The sequence below is a fragment of the Rhinichthys klamathensis genome, unplaced genomic scaffold (assembly GCF_029890125.1).
Source record: "Rhinichthys klamathensis goyatoka isolate OS25496 unplaced genomic scaffold, OSU_Roscu_1.1 h1tg000301l_1, whole genome shotgun sequence".
In the NCBI taxonomy this organism is placed as follows: Eukaryota; Metazoa; Chordata; class Actinopteri; order Cypriniformes; family Leuciscidae; genus Rhinichthys; species Rhinichthys klamathensis.
The window spans coordinates 1,572,906-1,588,631 of record NW_026606820.1 but is presented as its reverse complement, the minus strand read 5'-3'; the positions used below and the strand labels follow the sequence as shown (position 1 = coordinate 1,588,631).

General features: G+C 36.2%; 2 protein-coding genes across 3 annotated transcripts; both read right to left on the bottom strand.

The window, feature by feature from the left end:
• Positions 1-4,596: 4,596 nt before the first annotated feature.
• mid1ip1l (MID1 interacting protein 1, like) lies at positions 4,597-6,049 on the bottom strand. Its single transcript, XM_056270318.1, has 2 exons — positions 5,893-6,049; positions 4,597-5,189 (listed from the first exon to the last, which is right to left on the bottom strand). The coding sequence occupies exon 2, from the start codon at positions 5,180-5,182 to the stop codon at positions 4,694-4,696; it is 489 nt and encodes a 162-aa protein (XP_056126293.1). The 5' UTR covers positions 5,183-5,189; positions 5,893-6,049; the 3' UTR covers positions 4,597-4,693.
• A 437-nt stretch (positions 6,050-6,486) lies between these two features.
• On the bottom strand, positions 6,487-13,996 carry tspan7 (tetraspanin 7). 2 transcript variants are annotated; one of them, XM_056270317.1, is made up of 8 exons: positions 13,820-13,996; positions 12,356-12,544; positions 9,365-9,439; positions 9,197-9,286; positions 8,130-8,291; positions 7,956-8,039; positions 7,762-7,868; positions 6,487-7,628 (listed from the first exon to the last, which is right to left on the bottom strand). In XM_056270317.1, exons 1-7 carry the CDS (start codon positions 13,904-13,906, stop codon positions 7,800-7,802), a joined length of 756 nt encoding a protein of 251 aa, XP_056126292.1. In that variant the 5' UTR covers positions 13,907-13,996; the 3' UTR covers positions 6,487-7,628; positions 7,762-7,799. The 2 variants fall into 2 exon arrangements, with proteins under 2 accessions (XP_056126292.1, XP_056126291.1); XM_056270316.1 differs by having other exon boundaries at positions 7,784-7,868.
• Between the last annotated feature and the right edge of the window lie 1,730 nt (positions 13,997-15,726).

Here is a 15,726-nt window from a genome sequence, read left to right as displayed (position 1 = left end):
CCATTAAAAACTATTGAAAAAAATACACCAGGCGCATAAAAAAACGCTTTGGTGGACACGCGGCCTTAAGCATGGTGGCTCTGTGATGCTCTGGGGCTGCTTTGCATCCTCTGGCACCGGAAACCTGCAGCAAGATGGGTTAATTTTTCTATATCAGGAAATCCTAGGAGAAAACGTCCTGCAGTCAGTGAGGAATGCGGAAGCTTGGGCATCATTGGACCTTCCAACAGGACAATGACCCCAAGCATACCTCAAATTCCACCAAGGTTTGATTGCAGAAGAAGTCCTGGAAGATACTACAGTGGCCATCACAGTCACCTGACTTGAACCCCATAGAAAATCTCTGGTGGGTTTTGAAGGTGGGCGGGTGCCGCACGCAAACTCAAGAATATTACTGAGCTGGAGGCCATTGCTCATGAGAAATGGGCTAAGATTCCTCAGAAACGCTGTCAGAAGCTGGTGTCTGCTTATACATCTCGTTTGCAGCAGGTCATAATAGCAAAAGGGTGTTCTACTAAGTACTAAAGATGCTTGCCATGAAGGGGTTGAATAATTTTTAACCTGCAGAAGTCATTAAAAGTAGCATTTTCAGTTGAATTTGGGCAAACCACTTGAGGCATTTGTTGTGTTGAGCTATTTTAATGACTTTTGTTTGATTTGTTCATTGCAAACAACTGAAAGTCTGTAAATTTTGCCAATAAGCCTGATTCGCAATGGGGGTTGAATAATTTTGACTACAACTGTACAGTTACTACGCCTTTCACTTACGACAGTAGTTTTTTCATGACTCTCTTTATAAACATTTTATTAATTTAAATGGAATGTACATAGATTTGGTCTTGGTGGACTATAGCTATTGTACTGCTGTTGCAGAGCAAGTACAGCTTGCTTCCGCTAAATGCTCAGAACATAAAATGAATGGAAACAAGCTCCTGCTGCTAGAGAGAGGGGGACCCCCATAGCAGATCTAGGCAGGTGGTGCTGGGGAGGCGGAGGACTAGAACAAGAATTTGCATAGCCTGCAGAGTGCATTCTTTTGGATACATCGTGGTTATAAAGGGAAGTAGTAATAGATATGTAAAATTGTTTGTCTGTCTGTGGAAAATCAAATAGAGAAATCGAATAGAGTTTCATGGCTGAACTATTCATTTAAACTGTTTAGTGTACCTTGTCAAGTAACATGCTTCTTTTTTCATTGAGTAGCTTGATTAAATGCTACATTCTTAAAAATGAAGGTTCCAAAAAGGGGTTTTCTCAGCTATGCCATAGAAGAACCATTTTTAGTTCCCCAAATACCTTTTCAGTGAAAGGTTCTTAAAAAGCCCATTTTTTTCTTAGTGTAGAGAACATTTTAATAATCTAAAGAACCCATTTCCACTCTAAAGAACCTTTTGCAATGGAAAGGTTCCATGGATTCTAAAGGTTCTTCATGGAACCTTAAATGCCAAAAAAAGAACCTTTATTTTTAAAGGCCAATTCACACGGCACAGACAAACGCCAACAAACAAGTTGGCCATTGGATTTAGAATTTTTTGAAAAAGAACTGTCATGTTCACACTGCGCCAACAGGAAGAGACAAATGCTGATTGAACATGTTCAGTCAGGTGAAAACAAACCCCGACCAACGGCAACAGACGCCGATAGGGGTAACACACTGATCCGACAAAACCTGATTTGTTGGCGTTTGTCTGTGCAGTGTGAATTGGCCTTAAAAGTGTATAGCTGTAACAAGTAGACATGCTCATCTAAATTAACCTCGATCTCTTGTTGAAAAGTTTGATTAATTCTAGTGAATTGGTTCATCATAAACGGTCCTCTCTTACGTGTACAATTACAAGTCTGATTCATTCCACTGAATCGGTTCGTCCCAAGTGGTTCTCTCTCATACGGGAAAGGTTTAAATGTATTATTTAATTTTATTATCATTTTAATATCAATTTTGATTGATTCAAGTTTTTAGCTTGTCAGCCTTTAAATAAATATATATATATATAAATAATCTGTTTAAATCAGTTTGACCCATACCATAAATCTGATCACCAGCATTAGATTTGTTTAGCAACGTTCCCTTGCGGGTTCCAAGACGCTCTGGACCACGTAAAAGGGCAGCTGCTAGATATCATCCAGAAGACTGGATGTGCCCGGCCAAGTCTGGATTGCCTTATCACGTAGTCGCTCAATGCACCATGGCATGGGGAAGAGCTGATCCAGCCAAACATTTAGAAACTGATTTATGCTTTTACGAGTCCCTTTATGATTTATGATGGTTTTATCGTCATGCCAGTCTGTCACGGTTGCATATCCCTGATAAAACAGTTTGTGCACATCAAAAAGGAAATCTTGTTTAAGCAAATTTAACATATATATATATATATATATATATATATATATAAAAATTCTGTTTATATAATACATGTGTGTGTATATGTACAGTATATACACACACACATATATATATACACACATATTATATAAACACAAACTTTTAAGTTAGATACGATTAATTGCTTTGACAGCACTATCATATATAGGCTAGATAACGTTTTTCCACAGCATAATAACCTTTACATTCTCTATTATACATGAGTATGTGGATCCTGTAAATATGCTCTCTGGGTGGATGAAACGACATAAATGCCTTTTTAAAAAATGTTACATGTTCGTTCAAGCCTCAAAATGACATTTTAAGACAACTGCAAATCCCTTATTTAGTTGCTAGTTTATGCATCATGCAGATTTGTTCCTTTGACCGCCTGGCAGTTTGCGCATCTCACGCTGACCTATTTCACATGAATGGTCAGATCGTTGGACTACACTTGGTCTGACATACCATAATGCCCCTCTGTAGCTACAGCAGCCATTTTGATATTTAATATATACGGCGATTCTCAGATTTGCTTTGCTTTTGTCTATTCTTTGTTTCTATGCACCTACATTACTTCAAAGGATGGGTGCTACCATGATTGTGGCTTGGGCGGTTAGATTATTGTATTGTTCATGGCTCAGTGAATGTTTAGTATAAGATGAAAACACAACTTTGGTTAAGAAAGGTGAGAGGGTTTTCAAAATCAGAAAGTCAATATCCAATCACAAAGGATAAAGTCAGGAATATAAAATGCATGATAGGGAAATGCAAAAATAACTTCTTAAACATCACCCCCTAGGTTTCAGACAAGGCTTATGCCTAGGCCTAGCCCCAGTCTAAAACACATATTTGAGCTGTTTTAACTAAAAGCAACTTGCACAGACATATCTTAAAACATGTCAGTGCCATTGTTTTGTCTCAAGATGGACACCAGTAATGGTTTCTTTTTCAAAGACATGCTACCTAAATGTCATAATTGAACTAAGGCCTAATCCTGGCTTAATCGAAGCCCTGCCTGTGAAACCAAGGCTTACATCTTTTGAGATGTAATTGAGTTTCAAACACTCAAAACATATGAGAACTGAAGATTAAAACTGTCTTAAAGGACTAGATATACATTCCTAATTCGATTAAGGTCATGAACTGATAAGCTCAATCAGACATTTTTATATGGGTCTAATACACTTTGAACCAATAAGAATTATGTCATGTCTCAAGGAATTGTCTGCATTAGCGTTTACGACACTGGTTTTCATGTATTTTAAGGGGAGTCAAAACGGTTGAGAATGGAGAATAAGATACTTTGGCCAAAAATGAATTATCACTCACATTCATTTAGTTATAAACTTGTTTGACTTCTATAGAACTTGAGAAATTTTGGTAATATCCATACAGACAAAAAGTCAGTAACCAAAAACTGTTGGTTTACACTCCTTTTGCAAATTTGAGTAGCAGAATTTACCACCCCCTCAAGACGTTACAAACAAGAGAACACCTTTAATGAAATCAAGCTCAAACCTGCCTTTGCAAAACAGTCGTCACACAATGCAACTCTTACGAAACCAGATTAGCAGACACTCACTAACTCCATTCAGGATTAGATATTTGACCCAGCCCGCTGGTAAATGTTGGCATCTTATTGCACTTGAGAGAAGCCACGGAGGAAGACAGTGCATTGAGACAGTTTAAGTTAATACTTTATTTATAAGTCACTATATTACAGAACAGCACAATATAAAACTTGAAATCTTTTAGAACAAAAAACAAAACCAGTGGCATTACGGACTCAAATAGGTCCTGTTCAAAAGGAAACAATGCATGACAAGCACACATACTTGAACAGCACAAGTGGGAAGTGAAGACAGAAGGCACGCCATGACACATGGACAAGTGCACAAGAGCAGCATCAATGCATAAAACCCCCCTCATTAAAAAGGCAAATTGGCTAATATGAAGAACTGAATTACCAGCATTCACATTCTTCTACAGCTTCAAAATGACAAATGTCAAGGGCTTTCTGACTTGGCATACAGAGATTTAAAAAAAACGAAACCCAAAACTAGCTGGAATAGATTCACGATGCTGAAATGTTAAGTTAAAAAACAAAAACAAACAAAAAAAACAACCTTACTCTCATAGCCCTTTAACTTCCAGTGGAAACTTCCTGAAAGCACCAGAGACTGCCAAAACAAGCAACGTGACAACTAATTTGGGTAAAACCCCTTTTGATGGCAGAGGGGAATCTAGAGCCCTTTAAGTCCTCTGCTGCACATTCACTTCCCAGTCCAACAGTTCATAAATTGTCCATTAGATGTTAACGAATCAATCCTATCGCAAAAGGCTACCTCCGCCAATTTCTCTCTTGTAACGACTTGTGAGATGGTCAGCCTGGACCGTGAGCTTGGACAGAACAGCAAACAGTCCATGGAGGTGGTAGTGGAACTGGCCCTCCAGATCGGAGCCCTCCTCCGCGGCTCCTCCGTTCACCTGTGGTGGCTCTTCTTGCTTCACTGCCATCTCTAGAAAGCTGGCACCACCACCCATCTCCCTCTTCAGCAGGCCCCATTCCATGTCGTTCTTAAGAGACTTCACCAGCAGGTAGTGCTCATACATATCCCTCTGTTTGCTGGGGAAAGGGGGGTCGTTGTTGTTGTGGCTAACAGAGGCTTGGCTGTCCTGGTCCTCCAGAGGCACGTCCCGCAGTAAGCTTGGCACCATGATGGTCTCGTCCATGTTGTTGGCAGCGGCGATGAACCGGTTCATGACGTTGAGCAGCGAGTGCTTGTTGCAGTGTGTGTCGTTGCTGAGCTGCATCATGGCAAAGCTGAAATTAAAAGGTGAAACATTCAGAACTTCAAAACGCATTGCGATGCACGAAGTGTAAACTCAATGCTATAATCTCTTGCAACTAAAACCATTATAAATCGACGTGTGATAAACTGATTCTTTTAGGTCATAAAGTTACGGCATGACATTGTCCCTGACATACCAGTATTGCCCATTAAATGCTCTAAAACAGTACAATAAAGCAGTTTATTGTAGTTTAACGGGCCCTAGTTCAGTTTGTTGCAGCCATGATGCAGCTCGAAATATGAAATCTAATTTGCATTTATTTTAAACACGAATTAATTTACGTTTCAGTAGAAAGGCGTTAAAACGTTTGAATAAAGCGCGATTTAAATGAAACCAACTCGGCGTATTTTCACCAGAGAACCACGCAGAAAGATTCAGAGCGACCATTTCGTTCCGGGTTTAAGCGGTTCAATCGAGTCATTGTAAAACAGCGATCTAAAATGAACGATTCGTTCTCTAAATAAAAATTAGTTTTAGTTATTCGCGTCGCTAGTGCAGATGGACATATTGCATTGATATTGTAGATTTTCAGATATTAAACCGGTAAGTTAGTACAGAACAACGCAACACTACTAAAGAACCTTGCGTTTCAAATTTTAACGTTACAGGAGACAAGCATCGCTTCACCGACCTTGCAAAGACAATAAATCTAAAAAAGGATGCAATTGACTTACCTGATTGAAACCTGGTAATTGACTGGTATAGCCCAATAATAAACTACAAAAGACTGACTAAGTTCCCAACGCTTTATATCGTTCCAATAGAGAAGAAAGTTCCCTTCTTCTGCGGGTGCAGGGGGAGACCGACAAACTTTATACTGTTGACGTCAGGCGGGGAAGCCTCATGTCCAATGATTATACCGCGATGCAAGTGATTGACAGGGCATCGAACCAATCAAGCGCCTGCTTTTCATCCACATCCATGTTTGTCGTTATCTTTTACAAAATACAACCTCTTTACATGTAGTACTCTTAACGCAGTGAACAGTTTTAATTTAAAATTGCTCGTGGTGATTAAAGAAATAGTGAGATAACCCACAAACTAATATTTCCCCAGTATAGTCGTTCATCAAGAATGCGACCTTCTTTTAAAAATACTATTTCTACTACAGTAACTTTGCTGTGTTTTCATTATTAGTGATAGTAATAGGCTAGCTAGCTACTAACATTTCTTTATATTAAAGTCTTCCTCTGTTCTTCTGAACCATGCATGCAGAGTACAGGTTAAAAAAACAAACCAATAGCGTCATCTAGTGACTCTACGTCTGAAGCCTATGCGCATATAAAAAGAGTTTATTATTCCTATGCATTATACAGTTTGCTTTGCAAAAATGAAAAATAAAAAAACAAACATACGAAAAGGCTGTTGAAAATGTTGTCTTACAAAGATATAAATATCTTTAGTATTTGACGTGCACATGCTCAAAAATAAATCCACTAACTGACAAAGCGCAGAGGGTGGTTTCTCTGACTTATGACAAAAATGAATGAGCATGAATATGCTGACATATGCTGAGAAAAGAATAGTTCCAAACATAATCTGGATTATACATTACCTTACTTTCCTTACAAATGCAAGGATGATTTAAATACTTTTCAACCCTGGCATGGATAATTTTGATAGTTGTAGTAGCCTTTTATGTACATGTTAAATATTGTTACCTGATCAACCAGAGCGACAACAGATTTCACATTTCACAGACAAAGTTAAAGAGACACTCCACATTTTCTGTTCAGCGCATTACAGCCATGACTTTCAACAACCTTATAATAAACACTATCACTGCTACATTAATAAAGACAGCAAAGAAATTGCAAAAAAACACATAATTTTCAAAGCAGTCCAAATAGAAATGGACATACATGTATTAAAACTAGTTCTTGAAAATGAACTGGTGATGATAAACAGAACTCCATATGTAACATGTGAAGTGGATAACACCTTAATGACCCAAATTACTATCAGGTCATTTTCAAAACATCCTTTTTGGAAAATGTTGAACTTTAAGGTTGTATGCAAGAAAGGTTACAAATGTGTTTACTAGATGCAAAGTTTTAGCATGTGTTAATTCCAATGAAACAAAAGTCAAGGTGTACAACACACTGTTTACTTCATAACTGACTGTGTGTTCCTGGTTTAACACTGGTTTAAAACATATGCACTTTCTACAAACATCTGTATATCTAAACACTATTACATTTACACTCGGGCAACACAAATGCAAAACAATCTTATCCCTTTGGAATGGGTCATTTCCCTTCAATGTAATAACCAACAAGAAATATTCTTTAAAAAGCAGTCACAAATCCTCTAAAATGAAATGTTTAGCTAAGGCACACATACAAAACACTGAAACTAAATGGTTTCCCTTTGTGTCATGTTCAGCCCTCTGTGATCTGCAGATGATACCCTGTAAACAGACAGAAGTGAGAATAAGAACCCCTAGATAATAACCTAGTAATGCATTTTGTTCAATAATAATAATTACTAAAATGACATGTAATAGAACACAAAATTGTGGCATTTCAAAAAGAACACCCTACAGGGAAGAGTAAGAAAATGTACCTGTGGAGGAGAATCGCTACACCATCTCATATTGGTTGTTGGTGATATAGCGAGACAGGCAGCATGCCAAGAATATCCCAATGAGCTGAGGAATTGAATGTCACATAAAAGACATTATTAGGTGCATTACAGACCAGAAACATTTAAAACAATAACTGGGCTTGTCTAGTACCTGGAAGAATGCAATTCCAAAAGAAATTCCAGCAATAATACCAAGATTGGCCTCCATCGTTGTAGTCATCAGAGCGAAGCAGCCCTAACAACAGGAGGCATTTTTTTTTATTCCAGAATTGCAAATAAGGCTAATGATTTTGTTGATTTAGGAGTATTCAGAAACAGTTCTTACCCGCTGATATACCACTGATGCAGCTGTTTTAAGATCTGTAAGTTCTGCAGATGTACAGTTTACACCAGCAGTCACGTTACAGCAGCTTTTGGGGATGCCGTGTATTTTGAAGTAATCAGTGTTTTCCCAGCTGGTGTAGTTCTTCTCTCCACAGCATTGCAGCTACGAAGAACAAAATGTTGAATTACGCTCCTCAAAACATTTAAGCAGATTAGGGAAGTTTTATGTTAGTCCTGATGTTTTGTATAGAGACGTGCCAATCTGACACAGACCTTTTTTTTTTGTTGAATCGGGTATCGGTCAGACCATGGGACCAATCCAAATTCAATACTGTGCATAATGGTTGTTACTGTTTTGGTTGTAAGTATTATAAAAGCACCATAAATGTGCTTTTACATGCTTTCACCGTAAATGGTACATGTATGTACACTTAGGTTTGCTTTAAGCATCATCATGAGGCCAGAATGCACAAAAGTGATTTTGTGCCGCTCTGCATTGAAGACTTTCATGTGTAGCCTATATATTTGTTCATGTGTAGCCCATATATTGGTTCTATCATGTCTGTTGTCTTATTTCTGTGCCATACATTCCAAAGAAATGCTTTTTATAATATGTAAATTCATGTAGTAATAACCATCACAAATAAATTGTTCATAGGATTTTTCATACATGTAGCACAAATAGTAATTTGAATTTGTAATAGTATTTTTTTTTTTTAAATTAAGATTTTTACCACATGTAAAAATGTAAACTCACATTCACTTAATTTTTATTGTACAAGATTATTGCTGGATATAAGATTTTCACTGGAACAATAAACAATAAACAATAAGCAATAAGTTTAAAAAAATAAACAAATCAGATATAGCTTAATGTGATTTTATTTTAAATCACATTAATAGGTATGATAGGTAATTGTGAACTATTTTTTGTTATGACTTTATATCTCTCACACACACATATATATATAGTACTGGTATGAGATAGGCATCTATACTCATGGTTACATGAAAAAGTGGTATCGAACAATTCCTAATTTTGTACTGCTTCCAGTAATACATGCTTACTGTTCTCTGGATCCGGTCCAGATCTTCAGTGTCTTTACCAGTGTAGGTTAATTCAGCACGTTTATAGCCATCTTTAAGCACTGCTTTAATCTAAAAAGAGTACAAAAATTATTTGGCTGTAGATAACAGATGGCATATGAATATGTAAAGGTAAAAAAAATTAATTACCTCATGTCTGAAAATAAAGCCAGATATACCTGCCACTATTTCGGCTAAGAACACAAGAATCAGGAACATAGCATACTACAAGAGAGGAGGGAGAAAGGGAACATGCTTAAAAACAATTAACAATAATGTTGATTGAAAACACAATGCACTTTCAATAAATAGAATTTCAACAAAATACAGCCTGGATATCTAAAAATATTCAGATCTTTCAGAAAATGTCAATCGTCAAACTAAATACACCGTTTTGATTTCTATTCATTTTATACGAGGCTTGAAATTTTTCCACCTCTTTTACCAAAGTTAACCTCCTGAGACCCGAGAGTTTGCCTGGTGTGCATTTTATAATTGTTCTTGCTATTTGGGATAAGTAGGACCTAATAAATATAATAACTAAAATTTGTTTTTGTACAGGAAGTAGTTTTTGCAGAAAATGATGTCCTCATGTGAGGACAGTGGGTCTATGATTTACCATATGATGTCCTCGTGTGAGGACACAGTACTAGCAATAAAAAAAAAAACTTGTGGTTGTAAAATGGTTGTAATTCAAGAATGCTTTGGAATATAGACATATGGTTGGTCTTGTTTTTAAGAAGACATTTGCCAGATTATTGTAGAAGTGAAATAAATTATGAAAGTGAAACAGAAAAAAAGTTATATAAGTTTGAGTTTATGAAAATATAGAATGTAAAAATATAATTATTTATATTTTATATAAAATATATATATTATAAAATATATTTTACTCTAAAACTGCTAGAAAATTAAAGCCAAAAATCTAAACAAGTTGTGTTCCAAATTTTAGGTTGATATCTCAGAAAATGAGCTTTCAGTAAGATTTTATTTGGGCGTAGTACCAAACTTTTTCACTAGATGGACAGCCAGCTTCCTTACTGACCATATAAGGGTGTCTCCATTTTCATATGTTTTGAGTGATCTGAACCATGTCTTTCCATAATTTCATACAATTTATTAAGTATACATCCTATTCAGAAATAGTATGGGTGTTTTGGCAGTATTTGATTTGATTTCAACCTCTAATAAACATAAAAAGAGCACATATGTGCATTATAGCTCGCTGCTGCATCACAAATCGAGAAATCGTAATATATTTCTTTATATTCTAAAAATTCAGACCTTTTTTTCTCATAACATTTAATTAGTGTTATCTTTTGAACTCTTGGCATGAAAACAAACTGAGGTTTCTACCAATCTTTCATGATTTTTCATGTTTTTTTTTCTATTTCAAAATAAAGGCCTAAACACGCCTAATGAATATGAAATATTCTTGTTGCAAATTGATAAATTACTGCTATTCTGTAATTTATTTTAAAAAACAGCCACCAAATATGAAAACTAGAGATTGTAAGCTTTCAAATGATATTTAGTTTGTCAATATTACTTTAGGTTTTTACTAAGATATTATTGTTCTAAATATATATGGGCAAACGTCCCACGTGGGACGGTGACACTTAACTTAAGGGGATAACGTAATATAGTCCCAATGTCCTCAAACGAGTACTTCATATTCACTGATGTCCTAGAGTGCTACTATTACTAAAATATGTCAAATTTTAATCCCCATATGATGATAGAGACAGTATTGTACATAGATACATTTGTTTCATTCATATAATTTGAATAGATTTTTTACCTGGGTCATTTTTCTTTCGGGAACTGGTGTAGAAGTGTTAGGGTTAGGGTCATTTTCTTCTCACTGACATTGGTGTAATGTTGTGATATCACTACAAGATGGTGTGGGCAGTGCCCCTAAATGTGGCCAACATGTCTAAGATTTACAAATTTGACTATCATTGTGTCAAGAGGCAAAAATGTAATGTCCTCATAAGAGGCCGCAGGGTCTCAGGACAGACAAAACCATAATTTATATATATATATATATAAACACTAAATTAAGCTGTCACTCAGTAGGGCTAGCTAGTCTGTGACCAAATGTTGGTCTGCACCCTAGACAGTCACCGTGATTTTGCCAAGTAAGACATGGTCCTGGATCAACATATTTTGTTGATCCTGGATCAACATTCCTGTCCCAAAATGTAGTCCTTACCCAATCCCTACCCCTAAACCTAACCCTACCCATAACTTTTCCCTAAAATCAGAGGGTAATGAAAGGTGAATAGCACTGATGTTTAAGTACTTCACCCGGGTTCTAAGCCTAAACTTGACATAAACTGTAAACTTGTCCCTCAAATCTGCTTGGTTGATTGGAAAGTTGATCCAGGATCAACAAAGATGTTGATCCCGGAACATGTGGTACTTGGTGAAATCACGTTCACCCACCATAGACTGTAAAAAAAAAAAATGTTGGTCTCTGCACACATCTGGAAAAGTGAAGCCAAAACATTTTGATCGCCCTCTGGTGGTTGGCTGCAATATAGGTCATAAACCCAGCCCTCTCCATGTAATTGAATGAGACCAAAAAAAAATATTTACACTTCAAATATTTTCTTCTAAAGACGGTTTCTGTCATTTTAGGTAGTATCACGCTGACGCATGTTCAAGTGTTCGATTTAGTAAGTAATGTTATAAAAACCAGGTGTAACAATTTACAGCTGTGCTTGTGATTGAATCTGTGGGAGGGGGAGTATGTGCGGGACCTTGATACCGCGGCTCCACCTCAGGATCACTACTGCGCAGACTCAGGCTCCAAATGATGTAATCAGTGCAACATGTCAACGGTTATTTATGGAATGTTTTGGCTTCATTTTTCTATAGTGGAAGGAAGTGGAAGTTTTTCTTTTCTTCAGTCTATGGTCTGCAGGCAGTAATAAAAAAAGAAAAAAGTTTTTTTTAACAGGTTTGTAGGTTGAAGTGACCATTTAAAGGGGACATTACGTGCATTTTTCTTGGTAGGTCAATTTTATGTCATATAAGAGAATTATCACTTAAGCCATCAAAGTGTACCCTATTCATAAAATGTGCTCCAACTTTTTTCACATATATGAAACTTGTTTTATTTATTTTAGAACGTACCAGCTTTAGCATCCATGGACTTCCACGGCAGGTCGCGAAGCAACCGAACAATCCGAAGATAATGATGATGGCTCCGGTCCCAATGAGGACATATGGTGCATTAGTGCCCTTGTCTGAACTCAGCAGGAGGTCGAACTCCAAATTAACCTTTCCCCATACTCCAACAGCCAACAGGATCACTCCTGTGAACTACAAATAAAGTTAAAAACTCTTAGACATATTCAAAACGTGTTTATGGATTTGCCCGAGGGATTACGGCACTGTGTCTTGCACATCCTGATTCTTGATAACACCCTTGCAACCTTGTAATTTCAGCTTAATTAAATAAAAACAGGGAATCTGGGAATGCTCAAGATCCCTGACAACTGTTGTTAGCAAATATAAGCCTCCTTGACCTATTTAGAAACTGGTCAAAATAAATAAAAGCCAAGTAAAGTAAAAATGTATTGGGTAGTGCTTTTCTTGATAAAAATCATGATGTTGGTATTAATGTCACATTTAGCAGATTAGAGCTTGCCTATAATAGTTATACATTTTGCAACACTATAAACAAATCAAGCCGTCGAGATTTGCTATACATTGCGTTATGTACATATATTGTGTGTGGGTAAACTTTTATACCCAACCTTATATAGAGTGCTGTGTGATAAAGTTTACATTTTGCGATTATAAACAATCAAGCACTTGAGATTTGTTAGTATATAGTTTCTTAACGTGAATACACTTTATGTATTTGGCTAAAAATATAGTTTTATAATGCATAGAAAAAAATGGGGTTAAATTTTCGACCGTAAGCAACTGATTGCGTCTACTTTTCTTTATCCACTTTCCTTTCTCAGCGGGGGTTGTAAACATGACCATCTGTCCCCTGCCTGCTGAAAATCACCGTGATAAGCAATAAATAGGCGAGATAAAAGTGCTGCATCGGACTAGTTCGCACCCATTTGGGACACGTTTGATTAACTATTATTTGTATCAGTTTCCTTATTGAACATTTTAATAGATCAATATATTTGAAGATCGATCAAAACAGCTGTGACCGTTAACGTTACGTTACTTCCCAAAGTACAAAAAGGCTGAAGTTTCATAGATCTTCCTCTGGAATAAATTATAACTTGTTTCCTAAAATTATGTTTTACTCTATACTTTTGATATATAAAATGTAAAATGCAGGAAAAACATACAATTAATCGACACATCTTAAACAAGCCGGTAAACAATAAAAGGTCGTCGACTGGATTTATGCAAAGTCTTTTGCTAATCAGAAGTAAATAAACAACTAATTAAAACCTAGAATGGCATCTTGTTTTTGTAAAAGAAAAACGTATCTAGTTAAAGTCTAAATTAGGATCAAACTAAGAGTAAGACTTGTTAGTTGGCTGAGCCCATTGTTCAGAGTTAACGTTAGCTGTGCAGATGTAGCCGCCTCAAGCTAACGCAAAGCTGATGAAAACACAAACTCACCCAGAAAATAAGACTGTACGAGATGAGAAATGTCTTCAGACACGTTATCACGGGTTTGGTTTGCAAACGTTCGGATGGAGGGGACATTTCTGCTTTTGTTTTCCCAGCGGATCTGGCTGGCGACAGGATTTTTCGATGTAGAGTGCTGAAGGAAAAGTTGCTGATTGGAGTGCGAGACTGCGAGTTGGCAAAGTTTTGTGAACTGAAGGGTGAGGATGGTGCAGTGGAGTCTTTTCCCGACAGGAAGTCCCGATACCAAGATAAAGGACTGGCATCTAGTCTGGGAAAGCTATAAATATAACATTTAAATGGACATACATATATAAAAGTAAAAAAAAAAAAAAAAATAGAGGAAAAAATATTGTTCTCCGTTTAGTCCGTTTGAATTGATTCTGATAAAACTTAAATACTTGCAAATTACTCTAAAGGGTTCACGCAGTAGGCTAAACAAAAGTCATTGTGGAACAAGCAATAAAACAAAGTATACGCATAACAGCATAGCAAAAAGAGTTTTATCAATGGAGGTAGTATTTATTGTTACTTGAATAGTTTTTAATGTTAAATATTTGATTGGAATTATTTTGTTTTAAATCAAATTCTTTAAAAATTAACAAACAAATGCATGCTACATCTAAAATATAAATAAATCATCTCTATCCGGTTGAAATATGTTGAAGGACAAACAAACAAACAAACAAATAAATAAATGGTGGCCCATTTTCAAATGAGCTTATACTTATCCAAAAGTGAAATCAACTTAAGGGCTTTCTCGTCTTTAATAAGTTTCAGTGATTTTACTAAGTTAGGCTAACTCTCCCACTGGTTAAAGTTGGGCTTAAATTCAAAGCATCTGCACGTATCTAAAAACTTCCCAAGTGACAGCAGCAGGATGTTAAGAACAAAATCTAAATCCTTGTTTATCCTCACTGTCTGGGAAATGAAGAATTAAAAAATAATAATAATATTTTTTTCGTTCAATTCGTTGGAAGGAAGTTTTGGTCAGGGACAGTGTAACAACGTTTCACCACAAGGTGGCGCTATAAGACAAAGACGTGAATGTGCCACGCAATGATGTGACCGCGTGCAAGTTAAATTAATTGCTTATGATTGTGCAGAAATTCGTCTTCTTCGTAAAAATCCATATTATGTTGTTTTATCACGCTTTAGGTAGATTTTTCTTTCCCCCGTGTCTTTCATAATTGCCTGTAGCAGTCTTCCAAATCAGGCACATTATTCACATGTCATGGTTTGGTTATTATTAGCAGATCTTACACTTGGTATGTTTTTAGCTCCCAACTAAAAAATAGTTGACCTGTTACAAAAGGGTTAGAGGCTAGCATTAGATTTCTTACAATGATAGTTGCTAAGATTGTTTTGATTGAATAGTGATCTACGGCTGGTAAATGTTTGGCCTGGTTATTGGCAAGAATGTGTAAGCCTCCAAGACTAAAAGTGAGGAATGAACTTTAAACTGCAATCATCATTGTAGCCTACATTGTTCAGTTCGATTTTCAAACAAGCAAGTATATGTAAGTGAGTATTTATTTGTTTATTTCATGTGGCTACACTGTAAAAAAAAATATATCTTCATGATTTATCACTTTTTTTCTTTTGTCAAATCAACTTAGATAATTAATGTGGTTCAGATCATATCTTTTGAGTTTCTGTTGATTAAACTAATCTCCTTCGTTGTATTAACTTAAGTTAAACCAACAATATTTGTTTACACTGTGTTTGAAAGGTTTGTGTGCAATTCATTTTAATATTATGTAGAGACTATTTTAAATATATTTTTTTTCTTCTCAGACTGATACGTTTGGCTAGTATTTCAGCCCAAGCAGAGAATGAATGGAGCAAATTTCACCCACTGGAGATCAGATGACTGAAGTGAGTAACCATCAGCCAAC